Below are 24,905 nucleotides of genomic sequence, written 5' to 3'. Positions count from 1 at the left end.
CCACAAATCTAGGCTGAGCAAAGTGTCCCTCCAAAGCCCACCACCAGTGACCTCACAGACTGTCCAAGTCACACAACTGTCACCCACATTCAGAGGGCCTAGTTTGGTCCTATGCAAGGTCCCCTGCTGTCAGTCCAGAGTCAGTGAGCTCACACTAGCTCGGATCAGCTGTTTCTGTGGGTACCCCAAAATGGTGTTGACATCTTTGCTCAGGTTACCATTCTTTAGTTTTGAGGGTTGGTTAATGTCATCTGGATACAAGTAAACTCTTTGTCGCATATGATTTGCTTGTCTATGCCTTGTCAAAGCTTTTTCCCCAATCTTGGATTCATCTTTTTATTCTGTTAATGATGCTTTCTAGAGTTAAACAATACTTATTTCTTTATGGATTATACACTTGGTGTTGTATTTAAGAAGGATGTGTCTACCTCTTAAACCAAAATATTTTCTCTCCAAGTTTTGTAATTTTGCATTTTACATTATGACCCATTTTAGTTCATTGTGTGTGGTATAAAGTAGAGCTCCCGGTTCTCCAAGAATGTAGTGCAGGTTTCCAATTGTTCAGAACCATGCGTTGGAAAATCTTTTCCCTAGCCTGTGACTTGGCTTGTCACACTGCTCAATTATCCTTATTTGCATGAGTCCATTTCTGGCCACTTAATTGTGTTGCACTGACATGTTTATCTGCATTTACACAAATGTTCTATTTTTGTTACTGTAGGTTTATAAAAAAAATCCTTAAAATAAAGTAGTATTGGCCCTGATGTTTCAATCTTCCAACCTCCAATGTATACCTCATCACTTGTAAATGTCTTCTTTAATTATTCGCAAAACTGTTTTGTGGTTTTCCACACACAGCCTGTTCACTTTTTTTTTTATAGTATCTGCTTCTAAGTGTAATGGATGTACCCCTATGGGCCGTTCACGCTGCCTTGGCATGCCCAGTCCATTTGCTGTGTTTTCCTCTTTTGTGGAAAGCCCTGTCCCAGGGCTGAAACTGGAGAACACACCCTCATCTTCCCAGAGTCTTCTTCAATGATAGTTCCAATTTCCTCCATCAAACTGATGTCACCCACCCTACACTTCTCTCAGCAATTTGTTATCACCTCCTTAAGGTCACAGCTTAGTGCCATTGTTTTTTTTTTTAATTCTGTCTCTTACTCTCTACCAAAGCAACCAATGACTAGGGAATCAGTGACCATGGAGTGACTATTCCTGAAACAGGGCCTGCCTGCCAGCCAGAGAGTGCTCACTTTGAAAGGAGAAAGATGAATAAACACATTTGATCACAGCAACTGCCGCACAGTGGACACATTTTAAAATGTCTATGAATACAGAAGCAAACAAGATTAAGAAAACTACATGTTGAATTTTCATGTATCTTTTGAAAATATAATCTCCTCTGCTGTGATAGATCCATCGTGGGTGGCTTTCATCTCCTACAATGACCACTACTTGTGATTTTTAAGTAGAATCTGTTTTAGGCAATGACATATGGAACTGTCTAACAAGGTTATCTGTTTATAAATAAGCAGACTAGGAGAAGAAAACCAGTTGAGAGGTCTTTATTTTGAGGGACAGAATCTCACATGGAAGTCTTCACCATGTCATTAAAGTACTGTCAGTTACAATTAAACCAAAAAGCTTTCACCAAACTGTCAACTCATTTTGTCCTCTCTTCCCTCTGAAATATAAAAAACAGCAGATGTTATTAATTGAGTAGGTAGAGAAGGTAAAATGTTTCCTTGATAGGAACATAGCAAGGCCTGCTGAAACCTATGAAGTCTCCCAAACTTTTGTTTCAGTATTTTAAAACTAAACCTGTTTTATTAAATTATATCCATTTTAAAGAAAATTAATGGTATTTCTTAGGATCCTCAACAATAGGGAAAAATATGTAGGGAATATCAACATCATTATTTAGCCTGTGTTGAAAATTTTTGTTACCTGGAGTTTAAACTCCCAAAGCAGCACGAGTTCTTGAAATCAACTTTGGACCCTGAAAGTTAAGAACACATAAAAATGTTCAGATAGAGAGATAGGAAAGTCAACGCAGACAATTCCTTATTTCTACCATGGATGTACAGAAATGTGCTCCTAAGCGAGTTCAAGAGTATGCCCTAAAAATATTCTCCTAATATCTTGGTTATGTAATTAATACATTAGTGAACCATTTTGATCCAATTCATGAGAACTGCTTAACTTTAGCTCAGAAACAGCCTACATCATCATCAATTATTTATATCTACTCAATCATTCTCTCTATTAGGAAATAAATCAGAATTACTGGTTTTCTTAATATAGTTTAAATTTTTAATTCTCCCTAATACTTAGAAAAATATTATTATTTTAAACATCATAAAATTTCCAAAGAAAATTTAAATTTTGTCCTTAATCTAAGTTATAGATTTGTAGCATATTATTTCTATTCTCTCCTGCAGGATAGTCCATGACAAGACTTTGGGGAGTAAAATGTTTCATACGAACCTCTTCTGCAAAACAGTCTTCCTGCTCCTGGTCTTGGCAGCACTTCTCCAAAAAGCTTGAGAAATCAGCAGTGACAGCCTCATGCTGCTCCTCTGTCATGTCAGGCTTTTGCTTCACAAGGTTAACGAGAAGCCTGGGGTTTAAAACAAAAGGAAATACAGGAGAGTCTGCTGTGCAATGGCACTTTCCCAAGATGCTTTTAGTAGAACATTTCCAGAGCCCTGGCAGCCCCCACCCTCAGCCATCACTCCTTCCACTCATTGGCAGGCTTAGCCTTCTTTTCTCATCAGAAAGACTGAGACTGGAAACATGGCAAGCTGCTGGCCTGCCCTGGTGCAGGTTACGGATGAAATTCCGTGTCAGCATTTGCCACACTGTTATAGAATGACTTGTGCTCTTTGTCTTGTTTGCCTACATTATCCTTTCCTTTTCCCTGGTCTACAGTGTGGTTTATCCAGGCACACAAGCCCAGATGTCTAGATACTGACACCTGCCATTGTCATACTTTAACCTGAGGATCACTGGCTGCCTGCACCACTCACTTAGCAGTGATTGCATATCAGACTTAAAGTTAGAAAGACAATAGGGAAGGTTTCAGAGAAAAAGTACCATCCTTACTACCTCTTAAAACACTCCTCTGACTGGAGTGAAGAAAAATGGAAGAATGACTTTCCCAAGGAAAGAAGCTCATGTGCAAAGCCAGTGAGTATTAAATTTAAATTAAAATGCATGGGTATTTGAAGAACGTAAATTAAAGAATGAATGGAATATGGATCTATCCCCTTTTATAAACAATATGGTTGAGTCAGATATAATTATCCTGCTTATAAATACAACCACGCATTCCCTAAAATTGGAATAAAAATACCCAGACTCACTACAAAGATCTCTCCTAATTTTTCAAATAGATCATCTATTTTTTCTTCTGCCCAAAATATATCATAATTGTCACAACAGAGACAATTTTTCATAAACAGGAAATTGTCTGCCTTAGTGAATTTTTTCCAAACCAACGTCCCCCACAAGGCTTTATGAAAACTGAAAGAGAACTAATTTTAGAGAGACTCGTTAGTGCTTCAAGGGCAGTTACGTTCTAGTGAACCTATGAAATGTAAGGCAGCGGGTCTCAGCTCCTCCCTCTAGCATCGGTCTTCTCCAGGGTTGAAAACAACAATGTCTTACTCTTGTTTCATGGTCTGCAGGGCTCGGCCCTGAGCTTGGCACAGATCCTTGTTCAAAGTGAATTTGTCAGCAGAAAATGGTGGAGGGACATAGCTTTCATCCATCACCAAGCTTGTGATGCATGGCCTCCTGTTGGAATACGAAGAGTTGCAGCAGTGGCCAATACCAGGGTTCAAAGGTTTTGCTTCATGTCTTATACACAAGTGTCCAATGAAAAGGTCAGCCTGGTTAGGAGAATAAGAAAGAAGAAAGCAAGGAAATGAAATCAGCTACCAAGTGGGTTCACATTTACAGAAATCTCATGTAGTGACACCCAATGTCCAGGAACTTGTCACTAATATTATAAGAAAATTTGCCATGCTAACGGCATGTTGTGGATTTAAATGTTTGACCATTTGCTTGGGATAAAACTTAGTATGTAAGTGACAGATGTTAACAGATGTGATATTGATGAAAGTCCTTTAGCTGTCTGAAAAATACTTCTAGTTGCATATAGACTTTCAAAAAGGAAAAATATCTCCATCTTGATATGTACAAATCAATTGGTAGGTTGTTTTTCTATGTGTATCTGGATGAGTTTTGCTTTTCTTTATCTATTTATCTCATTTTAAATTACGTGTGTGTAGGGCTGGTATGTGTGGGTGAGTACGGGTGCCTGTGGAAGGCAGAGGCATCAAATCTCTGTGGATCTAGGGTAAAAGGTGTTTGGCAGCCATTTTCAGTGGGCGCTGAGAACCAAACTTGGATTCTCTTCTAGAGCACTACACACTTATTTTTGGTTGTTTGTTTTGGTTTGGTTTATTTGAGACACAGTCTCACGGTGTAACCCTGGCTATGCTGGAACTCACTCTGTAGACCAGGTCAGCCTCAACCTCAGAGCTCTGACTGCCTCTGCCTCCCAAGTGCTGGGGTTAAAGGAGTGCACCACCCCTGGGCAGTACACACTTTTAACTGTCCAAGTTATCTCTGCAACCTCTGAGTTTGGGTTTTGATAAGGAGAATCACTTTCTGAAGGTCAGAATAGAACAAATCTAACCTTTGCGATTTTCTGCCTACACACGCACACACACACAACTAATAGAAAATAAATGGGTGCGTGTGTGTTTAAGTTTTAACATAGATTATTCCTATCCCACATACTTCAAAGATATCTCTTAATTATTTTTAGCATGTTTGCATGCTTACTATTCTCAGGCTTAGCCTACATGAGTCATTCAGATTACCTAGCCCAAGATGGTTACCCTACAAAAATGGTACAATTTTTATTCTCAAATATCAAATGCAAACAGCTCAAGCTTAGTGGCAGAAGTCCCCTTTCATTGTGACATGAAAAATAAATGGATTACTATCTAGAACATGGCTCATACTCCTGTCCCTTTCCTTGGGAACAAACTGCCCCAAACACCACTACAATGATAAGACTGGCCTTCAAAAGGCAGATACCCAAGTGTGGCTAAAATAAGACAGCTAACTGCAGTCTACTACAAGCAAAACTTTGCCTTCCTTTTCAATGTTGAAGTAAGAATTTAGAGATTAAGAAGTAATACATTGAATAACATGTTGGCTATTATCCTTCCTATGCATAAAGCTTATTTATACATTGTTGAGTAAGGCAGGTGCACTTCTTCCAGGCGTTCTGGAAGGATAGGAAGCCTGACCAAAGGCAAACTGCTAAAAAACAACACTCCCACCCCCTCCATCTGAACTCACTGAACAAACCAAGCAATGCCATCTCCACACAGTTTTCCACTATTTCTCCCGGGCTGGAACTTGTGAAGCAGCTTCAAGTCAAGCAGAACAGAAATGAGACGGGACACTCACCGCTCCCTCACCACAGGCAGACCAGTTTTCCTCACTGAGCTGGCAGCACGTGGATGCGATGCTCACCATCTTACTGGTGAGGTCTATCAGCTCTGCAGAGGTCAGCTGAGGGACTTTCCTTGTGTAAGCAATGAGGAACCTGCAAGAAGCATTTTCACCGTGCTGTCATGAGTTTGTACTGCTTCTCAAGGACCTACTCTTGGTGTCAGAAGACATGAGGCACGTGGCCCAGCACGGGGTTTTTACTCTGACAATCACTCCACGTGCTCCCTGCGTCACTCTGGGATGCAGATGGCACAGCAGACAGCCTTCAACCCAGCCTCAGTACTCCCTAGGTTTCAACCGTGACCTTTGGTTGCTAGAACCTTGGCAGGTTGTGAGCAGAAAGCTGCAGGGTTTGGGGAACACACCGCCAGTCGACAGATCAGACTTCACAGGTGTCCTTGTCGATCCCTGAAGGGGAACGACCTGGGAGAAATCATGAGTCAAATGTATACTGGGGAAGGAAGTGAGAGTAGCGGTAGCTTAAGGATTTAGATTTAAAATAAATAAATAAAATGAAAGATTTTTAAAAGAGAATTTAAAATTGTGTTTCCCTCGCCTATTAGTAATATTTAAATCAGTGAAAATGCTGCAAAAACATACACTTTTTGTAAGTAGTAGGCCCCCAGCTTCTGGTATAGAGCACAGCTCTGCTTGGCCAGTGCCTGGCTTTCCTGGATGTGTTTCTGCACTTCTTCTTCCTAAAAATACAGACATTATTACATGCATTTCTCACTCCTCGCAGACACACAATTTTCTTTACACCAGCATCTTATTCTACTATAAAACCAATCTTAGAAGCCTTATAAAACATTAAAGATGATAGAGGGTGGCTTTTTTTTTGAGGGTGACTTTTGAGAATTAAAACAAATGAACAATTTTGGACACTGGGTAGAGGGTCGAAGTCTCTGCATAAGATTTTTGCCCCCACCAAAACTGTCAAAAATGAACATTCTCTCTCTATTCTATTCACCACAGAGCTTTTGTTCAACATTTTTATTTCTTATATAAGCCTTTGGTTAGTGGTTAGAATAATTACTTAATAGCTAGGTTTCTATTTATACATATAACTAGCTAGTTACCGGTTAATAAATAGTCACTTTTAACTGTTTTAATAAGAATAGTTGATTTTTTATTATTTGGTGAAGAGTATGTGCCAAGGGGCACGTGTGGAAGCCACTCCGACTTCTTTTCCTCTTCCCAATGATCCAGCTCAGGCTCCCAGGCTCACACCACGGGCACCTTTGCCTGCTGAGCCATTTCACTGGCCCACAAACAGAATTTTCAATGGCTCCTATCAACGCAGTTCTATAGCTTATTCCCCTGAATTCTAGAGCAGCCTACCCCATTGTCCTGGCATACAACTGGATTCTCAGACTGGGAACACTTCTCCATCATCTCCTGGTATGTTTTAGCAACTCTCAGAATGACTGAGACAGCAAACTTGGTATGTCTTCTTGAATATTCATAAAGAAATCTGAAATATGTAGGAAAAATATCATGTTGTTGGAACTAAGACAAAATTACACCATTAATTTCCTAACCATTCCTGTATAATAGTCAGGGTGTATGGGCATTAAAAATCAAATAGCAAGTGAAGCAGAAAAGAAACAAACATAATTTGAATTCTGTGAACAGAAAAACTGTTAATGCTGGCTATATATAGTCCCTCAAATTACCCTATAAAATATCCTTTCACGAAATCATGACATTTGCCAGAAAATAGACAGAACTAGAAATCATTAAGTTAATAAGCCAGATTCAGACAAACACTACATATTTTCTCTCATATATGGAACCTAGGTCTAAAACTATGTACCCATGTATGTGAGATTACTGTTAATTAAAGAAGAATGATACAAATAATGCTACTTTATTTTCTTTCTTATCTCACATTGGCTTTATGCTGTGAGATTTCTAGTCATTTATCCAACAGATATGTTTTTCAGAATGTACTGGACGCTAAAATTGCTGTAAACAGTGAAGACCTAATGCCATGTAAGAGAAAATTCCTGTCCTCTCCAAAGCATTTGTTATAAGGAGGCAGACGCAAGCTTAAATGGGTCATCTATCTCTGGTAGTAATAAATCAATGGAGAGAAATAAAGAAAGATAGAAGTCAGGAAGAGAGCTGGCACCCAAAGAAGAGTGGTCACTAATCCGGCTTGTGGCCAAGCACAGCTCCTTTGGGTAAGTGATACAGCAGCCGAGGTAGGAGTGAAGAAGTGTTAGGGCTTGGAAGATCGTTCTTAGATGAGAAAATGTCGACTGCAAGCATTCTTTGTCACTGAAGCTTGTTTCTATGAGGCAAACTATTAGCTTTCTTAGACATGTGTGTGTGTGTATACATATATACATATAAATGTATATATATATATTGCTCCAGGGTTATAGATATTGGTAGTGTTTACTTATACCATCAATAAAATCTCTAGATATGTCTCCTAAATCTAGTCTTTGTTTTACTTTGCATAATTTTATTTAGCCGTACAAATGATGTGTGAATACCTAATTTTATTTTTTTTATTTTTTTTTTGTGAATACCTAATTTTAATACAACAAAAGAGCTACATCTTCTGGGAATACTGGGAAGAAAATTGAGCCATTGTTTTCATTGCTGCATTAGAATCAGGCTCTTAACTTGTGAAAGGTCCAAAGAAATCATTAAGTATAATGTCCTAAGAGCTGCACAAATTCCTCTTTTAATAGCATCCACTGTTAGCAAATAGAATGAATACACACCTATTGATTATACTACAAGAAACTACATTGTGAAAACATCTCTAAAAGTGTTTTCATTGGCTTAAAATTTCAATAAATAGCAAGCAATCTGCTTCAATGAAAAGCCTTCTATCTGGCTCTGGCTATTGAGTTATATTTAGGGTAGTAGTTTTTAAAGACTTGTATAGTGAGAGTCTATTCATGATCTTTGGCCCCTTTTGTTTTTAAATTTCATTTCATTTATATATTATTACTGAAGGGGGCAGGCACATATGCCATAGCATGCATGTGTCATCAAGGAGCACTTTTGGAAATTTCCTCGATCACTCCAGTTTCCTTGTTTTGAACTAGGTAGTTAGGCCTGTGCTACAAGTTCTTTTCCCCTACTTTGCCAACGAGGCAGCCTAAGCCTTCCTTATTAAAGAACTATCTAGATTATCTTTGAAAGTTCATGGTGGCTATCATGTGAGATACATAAATAGAACAGCATTCCTCATTTCATAGAAAATATAAAACAAAAGTTAGACTAATATGCAAGTTAATTAATAGTGGTCATTGTGGAAGTCTTGTCACTCTACCATGGGTCTCATTCCCTAGTCACTAGTTCTGTGGTTGCAGCTCCTTGGAATCACATCTAGGCAGACCGACTCAACTGAACTCAAAAACTAGAGCCACCATTCCCCATTTCAACCAAACAAAACTTCCAATCACATGATCATCTTTATCATTGTGAACACACATTTACAGGACATGTTACCTTGCCATGGACATGATTTTTTCCTCTGAAGAAAGTTGGCCAAAATTTCTATCTCCCAAAACCCCATCTAGACTTGGAGATAAACCTTCAGGTTTGTCATCATTTTCTGCATGAATTATACAATAGCCAAGTTCCAGGGTGGGCAATTTGCAGCACTCTGCTATTTTGGTTGACAGAATATCTTGTTGAGAACAGATATATGACATGATCTTTTCCTGTAGTGGGAATAACAAAATACAGATCTCAAAGATTTATCCTTAAAGGCAGGAACTGAAAGGTTAAAAAGGAAGAGGAAGAAGAGATAAAATGGAGAGGCGAAGAGAAAAATCAAGGGTCAGTACAGGCATTTTGCCTCATTTCCGTTTCTGCTTTTATCTCCTCTCACATCCTTTTTTAGTTTGTTAACCTTGTTTTTCCTAATTGCTTTCCCATTTGATTGAGACCTTTCCATATCTTTCACCTAAGTCCTTCCTACTTTCTATTTTAATAAGAAAATCTTCAGGAAAAGAAGGACATGCGCTGATTAAACCAGACAGCGTCTCTTTATTGGTATTGAAATTTTCCAATGGACAATATCTGCAGTGGGCGTCCTAACCTTGCTATCTCTCCCCTCCATCTTGATTCGAAAGATATGCAGTGACCCACTCTGCCCTCCAGAGGGCAGTCTCTAGACAATGAATCGGCAGTGAAAAATTCTGAAGAGAAAACTGTGTCTCTGCTCAAGGGCATTATCAGCAGTGACAGTTGAAACGTAAGAGTCAGTTGTTAAAGCTTTCCTTAAAATACTGAAATTATTTTTTTCTGCTCTCAATGAAAAAATATGAGCTCCAAAAGTTAAAAACTAATTTTTAACTGTCTATGAAAATCAATAAAATTGTCACAAACCCAGAAAGCTGTCCTCAAAGAAAAACAAAATACTTGTTGTTGGTATTCCTAATGAACTGATGAGTTCTTAAGGTGCATGAGCAAATAAGTACTCAAGTCTGTGCCTCCTGATTCGTCCTCTCCACACGACAGTGGTGCCTGCTGCCCTAGTGTCTGTCCTGCTCTGTCACCCTGGCAGACCCTGCCACCTGCTCCTCCCCCACCCCCACCCACCCGGCCATCTCTACAAAACACCTTGGGAGTGTACTGAAATGAGCCTTTCCAAGTCACTTGAGCCTCTAGCAATGGTGATTCTTTTTTAAGTCTTGGTGGCACACGAATGAGAGGGGAGTCATTTGGTATGTGTAGACCTCTGGTTCAATGTCTAGGAAGCCCAGGATTTGCCCCAAATTGCCACACCATGCCCATGAGCACTTCTTATGGATTCCACTGTTAAGAGTTTGGCATTTTAATTCTTTTAGATCCCTTTATTCACACCTCTGCTTGCCATGAATGCACATTTTCCCTTGGGCAGCAGTTTCTTGGGTTATTTTTGCTTATAAATCTGTCATTAAACTGTGACAGATTGTCTCAATGTGTCAGGCATTATCCTGTAGAGATATTGGCAAGCTAGACAGTCTATAACTCCAAGAAGGCCATTGTCTTATCTCTCTGATTAAACTATACATTCCTTGATGTCAATTTATATTTTCCTAAGCATCTTTCATGGTGAACCAACAGCTGGCTAGCTGGTAAAAGATACTCACTGTATTTCAGTCAAATAAAGAAACAAATGTGCCTTAGTCTCACAAAAAGGGGCAGGGATTGCTAATGTCTGAAGTAAAAGCCAAGATCAAGGACATAGCTTAAATTCTACCCTTAGGAAGTCTATAAGTTCACTGGGTCACAGCTACCATACCCCGTGCCCTGGCCAGGCCAGGTGGCCTTCATTTAGAGTGAAACTAAGTGAAAAGGGAAGGAGCAGACACCATCTTGTAGGAAGAGAGACTCCTACCCCATCCTGCAGGCACTCCATCGCATTTCCTTGGCAGCATTCCTCGTGGATGTGGGCTACATCCAGGACCAGCTTCTCAATCTCCGTAAAATTTGCCTTGGGAAACTTTTGGCTCATCTTAATAATGGTTCTGGGAGAGGAATATTTTTTAATTATCTTGTTTTTCTATCAAAATGAAATTGTGTAGTCTATAGAGTATCTGTTGAGTTACCCCCAAGGGGAAAGAACTGAGATGTCTTATTTTAAAAGAAAAGGAAACACATCTTAGATCTCATTGGCTTCAGCCTCATCTCTCTAAGTAGAAGTTCTGTAGCTCATAGGCTGGGTCCCCAAATGATTTGGACTCAATTTATAGCTTCATAAAGAGTTTCTAGTGACTTAAGATAAATGGGGTTTTTGCTTGTTCATTCTTGACTGAGTATTTGGGATCTTTGTAGCACACAGGGTGGCACTTGTATATAATTCCAGCAGACAGGAGGTAGAGGCAGGAGGAGGATTAGGAGACCAAGTCTAGCCTTAACTAGCAGATTCGACCTCAAAAGAATATATATATATATGTGTGTGTGTGTGTGTGTGTGTGTGTGTGTGTGTGTGTAAAGAATAAATGAGGAGGAGGTGGGAAAAGTCTTTGAGAACAACACTTGCTTTTCATTGTATAGAAATAAGTACTTGTGAGAAACCTGGGAGGGGGTGCAGATGCACAAATTGCTGAAATGAAAGAAGCGGAGCAGACTCAACATTGGAGACAAGTGACCCGACCAAGGCAGAAGGAAAGTACAAAATAAAGCTGCCTCCATCTGGTGACTCTGTTCATGTGAAGGGATATCTGCACAGATATCCTGCTCCCTTGAGTAGACACTTGAGCTACTGCTACTGATGAAAAGGGAGTTTGGCGATAACTGGGGAGCCTATGGCTTTACTTACTGATAGATACTGATACTTATTGATAGAGCCATTGTTGTAATTGTTTCTTCATTTCTATTTTACTCCTAAGATTTTTAAGGTGCTTCATGAACTGATTGTTAAGTTTCTCCAGAACTTGGAGGTAACTGATGGGTAAGTCTTGCCTCTTCCAGGAGCAAGTCCCAGCCAGTCTTTGGAACTAAACTGCATGACTGAAAACATCCACTGCGTCACAACTGTGCACAATTATAATGACTCATTTAGAACTGTCCTTTCACCTGCCACAGGGTCCTAAAGTTGTTGCCTCAAGGGACCATTTTAATGAGAAGCAGCACTTGACAGAGTGGAGCAGATTAGGAAGCACAGTTAACATGAAGAATTTCTTGTTGGGCTGCAAGTCTGAGATGCCACTCCATGAGGGTTGGCCTACTTTGTAGAAGAGCTAGGAAAATATGGTCTAACGAGGTGGTGTAGTTTGATCGACTGAAACAGAAGTGTCTAGAACAGACAAACAGTATAAACCTTAACGTTCTCTCTCAAATGTCATTCCGGAGAGACTTTTGTAAGTAATAAATGGCCAGTCGATCTGATGGCTTCCTTCTGATCCTGAGATTCCATGATTCTAACCACAGTTTACCTCACCAAAGGGGACTTTACTCTATTAGAGTGACATTGAAAAAGATAAACAGCAAGTCTACAGTGCCTACCCAGTTGCCAACATAGAAAGTTGAACTTACGTGGCCTGGAGGTTTCGGGATCCAAATTTCCTTATTACTGCACATACATGCTCATTCAGCAAGCTTCCTTCTTTTAATTCCTTTGCAATTGATGCTCTCTAGATACAAAAGAAGTGAAGTGTCAAAAAATACATTCTTTCTAAGAATTACAAAAGCAATAGATTCAGATAACACACGGAAGTGCATGGAATATTTTTTTTCTACTAAGAATTACCAGACATTTAAGCACATTATTTTTAATGACTTTTAGGTTAATTCTTATGTATATATGCTTGGGATTTATTTAAAATACTCCAAAACAAGACATCATAATTTTGATCCTGGGATCATATGGACAGCTGTGCCTTTCCAGCCTCGAGGAAAACTGAAGCCTGCCAACTCCCACACAGTTAAAACAAGAGTGTGTCTCAGTCTGCTATTGAGGGAAGTCATGTGATTCTTAGGAATCCAGGTCCAGTTGGGGCTAACAAGACTCTGTTTCAAAGAGCAAAGGAAAACAAGCCAACAAAAGCCAGAAGCTAGAATAAGCTTCATTTTGCTGACATGTAAACAACTCATTGCATCAACATTCATCTTCTTTAGGTCTGGTTGAACTTGAAGTGTGCTCATCACCTGTCAACTATCCATGGGGTTGTTTATTCTGTATGAATATGGTTTCGTGTCTGTATGAGAAGCTGTAGGGAAGCATTTCATTGTCCAACTCTTCAGAAGAGGCACAATGCTACCACTCTGTCAAGCTTATAGCCACTAAATCACCACTTCCATGGAGATTGCTATTATTTCTACTTTCTTTAAAATTCAGTAAATGCTGGTTCATTAAGTCACAAAATACATGAATACATGCATTTTAACTTTGGCCTAAAGTCATACCTTACCACTAGGAGTATTGTCCCTAACAGTATAAATACAAGAGGAAATTTCACTGATAATGGGAAAGACCCAGTATTCATTAGGATAAGAAAGAACTACACTCTCTTCTGAAGATGATATTATTACATGATGTGCATTTCCACTTTTAACTCTCTTTTCCCGAGCTCACTAGACCCCATTTAGGTTCAGATAGCTGAACATAGATACTACCTTTGCCTGGAAGCATTCCTCCATGTTTTCAGCTTTGCAGCAAACCGGGACTGTCTTGTCATACTGAGCAGCCAAGGAAAGAATGGCAGGGGCATACATGAAGGGGAACCTTCTTGACACTTCGTAGATGACCCTGTGAAACGGGCAACACTTGGAGATTTACAAACATGTAAAAAATGAATGGACTGCAACTGCTCTGAAGTAGACTCTGAGATTTACTTAAAAATTTCGATAACAGCAAAAGCAATGGCGTACAGTGGGCATTTTCTTTACTGTGCTATTACGGGGAAAATGTGTGTGCTTCTTCCAGATACTGTCAAAAATTCTTCTCTCTGTCAACCTTGGAAGAAAAGGAAAGATTCGATACATTTTTCCAGAATCTATTATAAAAACAAAGAATCTATGATTCTTACTGAAATGTCTTTCTCAGTACATCTGCCCAGACGTGTCTGGGGAATAAGCAAGGCCAGAGTTCTAAGTAACCACCCTAGAAAGTCCTCTCTACATACATCTATACATAGGTATAGATATAGACAGATAATAGGTAGATATAAAGATGCAATATAGGTATATAGATTAGGTAGAGAGACAGAGATATAGATGGATATGTAAATGTATGCATGGATGGATAGATAGATATGATAGATACAAGAGATACATAGATATGATAGATATAAATGAATGCATGAACATTTGTATATGCCTGTAACCTAGCACTTGGAAGACAGAGGCAGGAGGATCAGAAGCTCAAATTCATCCTTAGTTACATACTTAGTTCAAGGCTGACTTGGATGTCACGAGACCCTGTCTCAAAAATAAAATGAAATGTTTTTAAAGGAAGGGGAGAGAGTGACATCAATGCTTGTGAACATTCATTCAAACATTTGTGCCAAGCACATTTATTCCTACATTATCTGACTACACAATCTTAACAATCACTTTAGTGAGTATGATGCATACATACTTGGCTCTCTGAAGTCATTCTCTGCAATACTGATGTATTTTGGGGTGAAGCAAAATCAAGGCTTTGAAGGTGGGAAAGAAAGGTCTCCAGAGGCTGAAGGAGCAGAGGCTGGGTCTGCATGTGGCCCATCCTGCCTCTCACAGCCTGTGTTTAACAGGACGTATTCTTTGTGCAGACCTCAGCAAACACACCCTGGCTGCATTTCCTACTTCTCCACATCTTGGAGTACACTTGTAGAGTGCAGAAACACTTCCTTCCTGGTGGATGGTCCTTACCTATTCATGAACATCTCCCTGTTTTCTTTGTATGCTTTGCAACTCTCGGCAGCTTCTGGAAAGCTAAAGGGCAGGACAGAGGCTGAAGCAGTCTTCTTGCGGGCAAGTAGACACTGGTGTCTCTCCTCCCCACTTTGGCTGCAGCAATGTGAGTATCCATGCTTGTCAGAGAGCTCCTTCTCGTGGCAAATTTCATCCAGAAACACAGACATCTGGGGAAAGAAAATCTTTTATTTTTCATGAAAGGCCACTAACTCCACTAGAATAGATGTGCAAAGTTTTCTAGCATCCAAAATGAAACCAGTAAATTAAGAAAACCCCCTGTACGTGTTCAATACGTTTCCTCTTGGTCTGATGTGATGACTTTCTTTGGTAGCTTTTAGGGTGAAGGGCTTCTCATTTACATCCTTAGGTATCACACATGGTTGTGGGACATAGTTATTTTATTTTAAAAGAAAAGTGACCATGCAATAGTTTATCTTTCCCATCTTGATTTTAAATTAAGTTATTTTACTTTTTATTTTAAGAAAAATTTGGCTTCATAGATTCTCATTCCACTTGGCCTTCTAACAGCAGGACAATATTCTGAAATTGGATATTATTTTCTGTTAAAAACAAAAATGACTTCAAAGTAGACTAAAAATAGAACATCCCTTCATTAGTCATAATTACAGATTTAGCAACAACATTTTTAAAATGCTTTCTTCCTTAGTGCCTAAATTCACTGAGATTGGACAAGACCAGTAGTCTGAAGAAAACCTCTAAGAAATGTATGTTTTATCCATTTTAGGAAAATCTTTTACTATTACTATTATGACTGCTAATCTTAAAATCTTGACAGTCTTACTTGAGACTCTAATTTTCAATATTCACTGTTGTTATTGATGTTCTCTGGTTGGTTGGCAGTGTGTCTCTCAGTGATGTGGTCCTGGCTGCCTGAAACTCACTATGTAAACTAGACTAGCCTTGAACTCAGATCCATTTGCCCCAGACTCCTGAGCACTGAGATCATAGGAGTGTGCCACCATGCTTATTTCAATTCATCCTTTAACTAAATGTTTTTCTTGAATTTGTAGTGATAAATCACCCAATCTGTAACATTATCTTGAACTCTAGTTGAAAAAAAGTTGCAATAAGAAGTGTTTTGGGCATAATTTATACATGTTTTTCGCTGACTAACAGAGACAGATAAAAGCAAAAATGCAAACTAAGGATTCTTATTAACTGATACATTTTAAGAGTTCTAGAAAGCATCGGAAGTCGCCTTCTTACTGGCTAGATTTCAGAATGCCAGAAGTTTCTGTGTGAACTGCTGGGGCAGGCGGTCATCTAATCTACAGTCTTATCCAGCTGTAAACCATGCAATTGTTAATTCTATGATAACAATTAGCCCAGCTGAGATATATTGATGCGACAGTGGCATACATTCACAAGGATGACCAACAGTGCTCTGATTCAATTTCAGGCCTGCTCCCACAGTGTAGAACCCATGCCTGGCAATGTAAACTACACTAAGAACCCATGGTAGAGTATGTCAGAGGCCCTAAGAGAGAACCTATTTCCATTTATTTTACTGAATGCAAAAGCATCAGACTGTCTTCTAAACACTCATTGCCGTAGCCTGAACTTAGCGCAGCCCTCAGTCTCCATCCCCGATGCTTCTATTTGCAATGGATGGTGATTAATACAGAGATTGACAGCTGGCCAAAGTGCAGAAGTGACTGTGGAGTGCTCAGCCCTAAAAGGGACATCTATAGAGAGGGAACAGTCTCTGCCCTCAAGGGCCAGGGTCTATTGGGAAAGAGGAGGAAAAGCTTATAAGAGCCACAGACGCAAGAGGAGTCCTGCACAACTTTTTCAGACACAACAGGGCAATTGTCCACATGATGATACATCGGCTGTGGTTGTCTTTACAAGACCTGCATAAGACCAAGCTAGTCAAAACTCCTGCATGGGTGGGAAGGGACTCACAAAGCCATAGCCCTTGCAGAGGAGGTTTTGGCAGTTGTTGGCTGCTGGAAGTCAAAAGGTAGGTTTTCTGTATGATGTGGCTCTTCGCACATGTGCCAGTGGATGGCACCATGCCCATGCACATATATTAAAAAAAATAAAACAACTGAGGGAGAGACATAGTAGCTGAAGTAGTCTGGAGGACTGGGAAGGAAGGCTGGGAACATGAACGTGATTAAAATACTTTGTAAGAAAGTCTCAAAGGATAATTTTAAAATATATATTTTTAAAAGGAGATCTACACAGTGCCCAGACACACAATATTTTGGCCACTTCAGCTCCACTGGGACAGAACTCTGGGGATTTTACTCCATACTCAAATAATTCTAATAAGAACAATGTCCATTTCTATCCAAAATAAACTAAAGAATAATAACTAGTTCGTAATGGGCTTCTATTCCAGTACAACAGTGTGCTTAAATTTGATTATTTTTCTGAAGTTCTGACTTACATGAGTATCAGATACTGATACCTCTGTGTGTTTGTTACATCTGACAACCTGAATAACCTGGGCCTCACACTGTGCTGAACATTGTGAGCAACCTGCTAAGGAACTTATTTCTGGATTCAGATGTTCTCATTAAATCCCAGTTTTATCAAACTATAGTTCCCGAAAGGAAGGACTTCTCTAGTCCTCAGTTTCCTTCTCAGGAAAATCATCTTCAACCTCGGAAGATCATTATGGAGATGTAATTGATTCAATTATTATCATATAATAATATTACATTCATATTATTCATATTTATAATATTATCATATAATGATGCAATTCTTGTAAAATAATAATTATATAATATAGATGTTATTATGCCATTTAATGTTTTAACATTTATAAGTAAGTTGGGGATTCTGATGATAAGCCACAAGCTAATTCTCTTAGTTCACTGGTCAGATGTTTTGATTGGTGGACATCATCTTCCACGTAGTGTTTTGATCAGCAATGTGTTTGCAGTAATCCCTAGAAAGATGTCAGTCGGGCGTTAAGAGAAGATGAACTCCCATTCATCATTAGCATAAGTCTCCATGGCAACTCTAAAGGGACTTACCGTCATCCTGTATATTGTAGATATGAAAGCTCAAAGAAGAAAATGTGTGCATGGTCCCTAGATAATCTCACTCTGTAACCATAGCTATGAGTCTCCATTGCTAATCTTGGCTCTTTTTAGCAGCCACTTGCTTTGTAACAGAGCTCTTCGGGATTTCAGAACTAATCAAACCCTGCTTTCACACAAATAACTAAGCACACATCTTCCGGGTATCTTCTCTGCTACAGCCTAAATTTCGGTTAAGTCTTAGTGGGGCTTTTCTTCGCATTCACTCACCTGGTTTTCTAAACACCCTCCATGCTGCTCTTCGCTGGTGGGTTTCTTAATAGCAGTCAGCACGTCGTTCGTCATTTTGTTTATTTCCTCGAAAGTGGCTTCCGGAACAAACTGAGAAAAGGTGATCGTAGCGCTGAAACAAAACCACACGCAGAGGCTTAAGGACTAGACTCGGTTGGGTCACTCTTCTCTCCCAAGTACAGGCTTTTTTGTTGGTGGCTTACGTTCCGATCTATTTAGGAGGCACCCCTTGCTAAGGATTTATGTGAAATCTGGTTCTAGTCGCTCAGAAATGAATGTCAGTTTTATTTCTGTCATCCTCACCCCACACTATAGGTGTAACTCTTACAAATCAAAGTAAACGAATTTCGCAAAAAATGTGTATCCTCCTTTTCTGATCACTGCCCACTTTGGTGCATTGGTACCTGAGAAAACCTATAGTCTTTACAGGGTTTTTAGTTTCTTGCTTAATTTAAGCAAAAATTAAGTCATTAGACCCCCCAGTTGTGTTTTCTCCCATCTTGACTGAACTCTGATCCTAGATTGTGGTAGTCTCAGACTGACTTAAGGGGATGTGTGTTCAGGTTTCTGCATGCAAACATCACCAGAGACACACATGTTTAAATTCTTCACTGTAAGTTGTTTCAAATGGGTAGAACAGAGGCAACATTTAAAGGAATAAAATGTCCTCCACAAATAACAAAAATAAAAATATTTTGCTTCCTATGACTTTACATTAAACAGTTTGCAAACTAGAAATGTAGGAAGAGTAGCTTCCTATTGATATTGAAAAGAAAAATACCTGAACCCATACAGAGCTGTTACTGATGGCTGAGAAATTAATCTTCCATTTTGAAAATCTAATTTGGTTTGCTTTGTAGAATGCCAGGGAATGTATAGGTTAATATGCAAGGCATTGCCCCAAGTTCATCATTTTGCATGTCTGTTTTACATTCAGTATAAGTGAAGCCTTAAAATTGTCTGATTCTCTCCTGTAATTCAAAAACTTATATTCAGTTATCTAAAGATTTTTTGCATGGTGTATCTGTAATATTTTTATGCAAGCAAAACTTACAGGCTGAGCATATTCTTCTCTGTCGAGCACTGGGAAGAATCTAGAGTGGAAGCTGGAAAACAAAAGACATTTTGACAAGCAATCATTTCAGTTGGGAAAGCAGTCATTGTTGAATTTAAACCCAAACTGTCCCTTTAGATAAGAGTCACCTGTCCAGATACCTTAATTTTACCCTTGGGAAAACTGAAAAAACATACAAGGAATCAAGCAGAATGACCTGTTGCACACTCACCACTAATACTCATATTACAGGGTCCCTAACCATCTGGCTCCCTAATAGCACAATGCTCTCACTGGCTTGTTTTACTGGCCTTCGGACGTGATTATGGACAGTTGGCCCATTCCCAGCGATACTTTTCAGAAAGCCAAACAATTGGCCCTTAATGAGAATAGAAACATTATTTTTTGTCAATATGAAGGAACTAGGAGTATGGCCTGGTTTTCATATATATTGTATTTACACACACACACACACACATGTACATATCCTTCATCTAAGTCTATCCACCAGTTAAATATTTCCCTTGTCTACAACAGTAAATATGATACCTAAATCAAGATAACCAAAGAGATACAAATGTGAGAATTTTTAAGAACCTTTTCTATAGAAAAATAGTTCCCAAGTCAGAAAACATCTTACCTATTCCAAACTCATGTTTATGCAGCATTCTGGATTCAGCAACATTTAGTAGGAAAACAAAAAATATGGCTACCCTCCACTCCATGGCTGCTGGTTGTTCCGATGCTGATGCTGGCGGTGGTGGCGTTCTTTTATACCCTTCTTATGTGATGCCTGTTAACTAGTAACCATCTGGTGACAAGCATACTGCTTTACTTCCTTAAGTCGAAATGAGGCAATTTGCCAATAATTAACAGCACAGGGGTCATCTGTATCTTATGTCCAAGGACACAGACCACTTCAGAGTGGAAAAAAAGAAAAACATCTTGCAAATGCTGCAAATGTTCTTCTCCAATCAAACTGTGTAAATAGATAATTTCCCTTACATTGAAGAATAATTAATTTACTTCAACTTAAAAACTTGATATAGCCATAAAGAAAAGATACCAGACTTACTGTGTAACTTAAAATACATTAATTCTTTAAAAGAATAGTAAATATGTATCATATGCTAGGCACTGAACATTGACTAATTTGGATTTCATTAATGGATATATTTCTTGTTTACAGTGTTATTATTTAGCTCAAAAGCATTTGTCTATCAGGTATATTTTATTTAGTGTGCTGTGTATGGTAAAACCTTGATGAACCAAGTCCTATTCTAATGTAGTCTACCAAAGAACAATTCTGTATGCATGTCACAAGTAAGTGGTTCAGCTCCATCATCCACAATTCTGTGTGCATGTCACAGGTACGTGGTTCAGCTCCATCATCCACAATTCTGTGTGCATGTCACAGGTACGTGGTTCAGCTCCATCATCCACAATCCTGTATGTATGTCACAAGTAAGTGGTTCAGCTCCATCATCCACAATTCTGTGTGCATGTCACAGGTAAATGGCTCAACTCCATCATCCACTCAGCAGTTCAAGATGATTATGGTAATACTAAATAATGGGTGCTGATATACTTCTGACCCTGAGTGCTTCTGCTCCTACCTTCACCCTCTATGTCATAGAGGCTATGATAATTTTTAATTTCTCTACACATTAGAGTTACAGGATAACTATTAAAATTTCCCAGTGCTTGAATGAACTATAACTCAGACCAACAAGTCAGAACCTGTGTGGTTAAGATCCAGGCATGAGTGCTTTGTAAGACTTCATAGGTTATCCGTTTTTTTTTTCATTTTTTAACATGTATTTTATGTGCTTGAGTGTTTCGATTGAATGTATGTCTGTGCACCATGTGCACGCCTGTTGCCTGAGGATATCAAAAGAGGGTGTTGGATCCCCTGGAACTGGAGTTACAGATTGTTGTGAGCTGAAAATCAAACCCAGGTCCTCTAGAAGAGTAGGAAGTGCCATTACTACTGAGTCAATCTGTCTAGCCCATGAGCAGTTATTTTAAAAACATGATTACTAAAACAAATGATCTCTACTAGAAAATGAACGTAGTGCATTCATGAAATGGAGTGAAATGCAGCTATCAAACCAATTTTGTGGAGCAATACTTAATGCAATGAAAAGATTATCATAATAGATTACTAATAGAAAACAGGAAAAACAAATACACAGTATGACCTTATTTTTAGGCCACACCTGTCCTCTTTACTCTCCACAAAATAAAACACAAAAATGATAGGCCATAAAAATCTAAACATCAGTTTTCTAGATTGCAAGAGTAAGTCTCTCTCTTTCTCTCTCTCCCTCCCTTCCTTCCTCCCTCTCCTTCTCCCTCTCACCCTCTCTCCTTCCTCTCCTCCTTATGAATAAAATAGCAATAAATTATTTAAGTAAACCATATATTTTAGACTGTGCACAACATACCAAGTTACTTAATATTTAAATCATCAACGGCAGTTCAACTGCAGCCAATGCTGATTTGTGAGCATTTTGTGCTGCTCAGTTTTATTTGTTTTTTCACCTTCTGTGGTCAGACCACCTAATGTTTCATCGCTTGAGGAATCTGGCCACAGACACAGACAGATCCAGCTTGTGCTCTAAGAATGGGCTTGTCCTGCCATTTGGCACAGGGAGATGACACTCCCCTACTATTGGATTTTACCCAAATGTATGATGACAATATCAGTGCTGTGAAGAACAACTTAAAAGCTCTGATCATGAAACTCTGAGTATAAGGAACTGAAATACAGTTTTATTAGTCAAACGCTACACAGAGTGCTCTAGCTCAAACAATTCCAAAGCATGTCCCATAGTGGGGTGTCAAAGCAGGACTCAACACTTGCTAAATGGAGAATGAATGCGTTTATCCAATGATGAGGTTTTAAAGTGGAGTGAGAGTCTTCATTTGGAAATTCCAAGTTTTATGTGCTTTGAGATGTTTGCCTCAGTTTGGTTGCCTAGTTGGTCAATTATTTGGAAGGTTGGTTTGTGAGAAGCTGGTTTTGAGTTTGTGGTTTTCCTTTCTCAGCTGCCCAGGTCTTGTGTTACAAGTGTGCTCCACCACATCTGACCACCCTGAGATCGTCCTAACTTTACAAATCCTGTTTCAAGTTTTATGCTGCTATGTATATAATCTGCAAGGTCAGGTACCCAGTTTTATCATCTTTTCAAAAAGGCTAAACAGATCATAGTAATAAGATCTGGTAAATATGATATTTAAAAGTATGAATATGTATATAAATATACAAGTAACTACAGAAAATACATACATATCAAGACAGAGGCATGTTATATAAGCCACTGAAATCATTGGCATGCTTCTACACCTAACCCGGGAGGCACGCCTAGATCAGTCCATGGCCTGATGGGTTTGCGTCATCCCTTAATCCCTCTCTACACTCTGCCGTATGGAGTAAACCTCTGCGTGTGACAGAATCGTAACACGGGGTCATAGTTTATCTTGTGAATATGGCGACTGGGTTGGAATTTTGCCCTCTTGCTTATCTGCTGCATGACTTTGTGTGAGGTCTCTAAGACCAACTGCAAACAAGTTTAAGCCCATGTGTGTCCTTGCTCAAAGTTTAGTCACAAATGCTGAGCTCACACCAAATGCTTTTCCATTGCTCACTTCCTAAGTCCATGGAACCACACACAGCCAATATGGCCTGATAGACTGGACTTTGGTATCAGCGAGATTCTAGCCTTGACTATACCAAGTGTCCATCAGGTGACATTAGGCAAACAACTCAACCCAGGCTGTATTTTCAACATATTCATCTATAAAATTATGATAAAACTAGTAACTTCTTAATAAACTAGGATTAAACAAACTAGCAAGAACTGATGGCTCAGAATAGGGCCTGGTGCCGAGTTGAACACAGTAGATGGGGGTTTTATTTATCCGATCATCAAAAATGTGAAGTCTGCATACAAGACTCTATTCTCTGATGGGAAGGGTCAGCAATAAGAGTCAGGCAGAATTACTGACTGAGAACACATTTCACAGATATGCAGATGATTACCTACACACTACCAGGTTGTATGACGGATGCTGTGACACATAGAGGGAAAATAACTCCTGGCATCTACAGATAGGTAAGGTGAAATAATTTTGGAGGAAGTAAAATTTCAGAGAGACCTGAAGAAAAGGAGGTTTAATCCTAGTAGACCATATCTCAAGGACTTTATCATATTTACACTTTATCTTAAGACAGTGGGAGGACTACAAAGGGGAGTCGGTAGAAAATCATCTTTGTATTTTAAAAATGTCTATACTGTTGTCAAAGGAGACAAGACCTATTAAGAAACAACTGCAGTGTGCAGCCTAATAAGCCTTGTGGGTGAAAATAATGCTGATAGGAATACAAATGAGGTAAAATAAAAATGAGTTTCAGAGAGAGAGAGAGAGAGAGAGAGAGAAGAGACTGATTTACCCAAATAGTCCTGAATTGTGCTTGATTATTTTGTATGATCCAAGCTAGCTTTTCACTCTCAGGAGTGTCATGGGCACAACACCCTGGTTTGCAGATTGAAAAAGTTGACAGTGGACATTAGCATATTGCCTCCTATCCCCAGAACTACAAGGAAGAGAAGAACACTGGAATATCCCTACCACATGGTGGGTTACTGTAGCTGTGGGAGTGGGTAAGAAACTGTGGGGAAAAGCAGATCCCAAGACAGACAACAAATGTTGCAGGAAGAGATAAAGAGGAGCTTTGAACCATGGTTTGTGTGCTGATCGCAAACAGTGCTAAACCCTGGTGTGTCATTGCTCAAAACCTAGTCCTAAGTACAGAGTTCACAGCAAACACTTTTCTGTTGTTCTAATTCTTGTCCTGTTTACTTTGTCATAAATCCTTGAATCTCCCTAGGTGTAATATGGCCTGGCAAATTGTAGTCAGTGGCCCTCACTCACTCATTAACATAAATGAATGGCACACCTTTGCTGCCCTTCTGGAAACACCATATATTGAAATGTCCATGTATTATTTTGTGTAATGCTAGGACTCCACAGACACAAGAACATATGTGAGAAGTGGATGCTACCCAGTATCTTGAGAGGAAGCCAATGGTTATCACCTCCAGATTTGAAAATGAATCCTGAAAAGCAGAGGTACTCCATCTATAAGTAGTACTCCAGGCCACTATGGCCCTCTTTACTCTGTAGATTTAGGTACAACTATCCCATACTTGTGTTATCTGTGGGCGAAAAAACAGGCTCATGGCCAGTATAGTCTCCATATTTCTGAGAACTCAAGGAATAAGAGAGTAGCTTAAGCTTTGCCTTCACGTTTTCTTCCCTGTCCCCTGATGCTGCTAAATTCTCTTTTCTTGTCCTATACATGTTTCTTGAAACCATATACGAGGACGTCCCCACAGTTTTCCATGGAACCCCTAGCATGGTGTTGTATCAAGGAACTAGAAGTCGACATGGAAAGACATTTCTGGTGTGTGATGATGTGTAACCACCATCAGACTGTTCATGACAAGTGTGCCCCATGTCTTCTTGCTGGTTTCTTCCTTGGTCTCTTTACATCTAGCCTTAGCTGTCACATGTCTGTCCCCTTAATTGATTTTAGTTGACTCTCCATCTTCTGTTTAGTTTGAGCTGATCTAGACCCTGCTCTA

The 24,905-nt window shown here is 39.2% G+C and overlaps 1 protein-coding gene across 1 annotated transcript; it reads right to left on the bottom strand.

The window, feature by feature from the left end:
- Positions 1–1,549: 1,549 nt before the first annotated feature.
- Positions 1,550–22,790, bottom strand: LOC101837774 (alpha fetoprotein). Its single transcript, XM_040747877.1, has 15 exons — positions 22,675–22,790; positions 19,255–19,306; positions 18,180–18,344; positions 14,848–15,059; positions 13,609–13,741; positions 12,529–12,626; positions 10,889–11,018; positions 9,010–9,224; positions 6,877–7,009; positions 6,136–6,233; positions 5,491–5,629; positions 3,670–3,893; positions 2,488–2,620; positions 1,948–1,999; positions 1,550–1,684 (listed from the first exon to the last, which is right to left on the bottom strand). Exons 1-14 carry the CDS (start codon positions 22,788–22,790, stop codon positions 1,955–1,957), a joined length of 1,893 nt encoding a protein of 630 aa, XP_040603811.1. The 3' UTR covers positions 1,550–1,684; positions 1,948–1,954.
- Positions 22,791–24,905: the final 2,115 nt, after the last annotated feature.

The sequence above is a fragment of the Mesocricetus auratus genome, unplaced genomic scaffold (genome assembly GCF_017639785.1).
Source record: "Mesocricetus auratus isolate SY011 unplaced genomic scaffold, BCM_Maur_2.0 Super-Scaffold_100006, whole genome shotgun sequence".
Classification (NCBI taxonomy): Eukaryota; Metazoa; Chordata; class Mammalia; order Rodentia; family Cricetidae; genus Mesocricetus; species Mesocricetus auratus.
The sequence above is the reverse complement of the archived record's forward strand: the minus strand, read 5'-3'. Positions and strand labels throughout refer to the sequence as shown.

Coding starts and splice junctions, on each gene's coding strand:
- LOC101837774 (XM_040747877.1), bottom strand. CDS start 22,790: ATGCAGCAGATAAGCAAGAGGGCAAAATTCCAACCCAGTCGCCATATT. Junction 12,627..13,608: donor AGGAATGCTTCCAGGCAAAG/GTAGTATCTATG, acceptor TTTTGTATCTAG/AGAGCATCAATTGCAAAGGA. Junction 9,225..10,888: donor TGGAGTGCCTGCAGGATGGG/GTAGGAGTCTCT, acceptor TTCCCACTACAG/GAAAAGATCATGTCATATAT.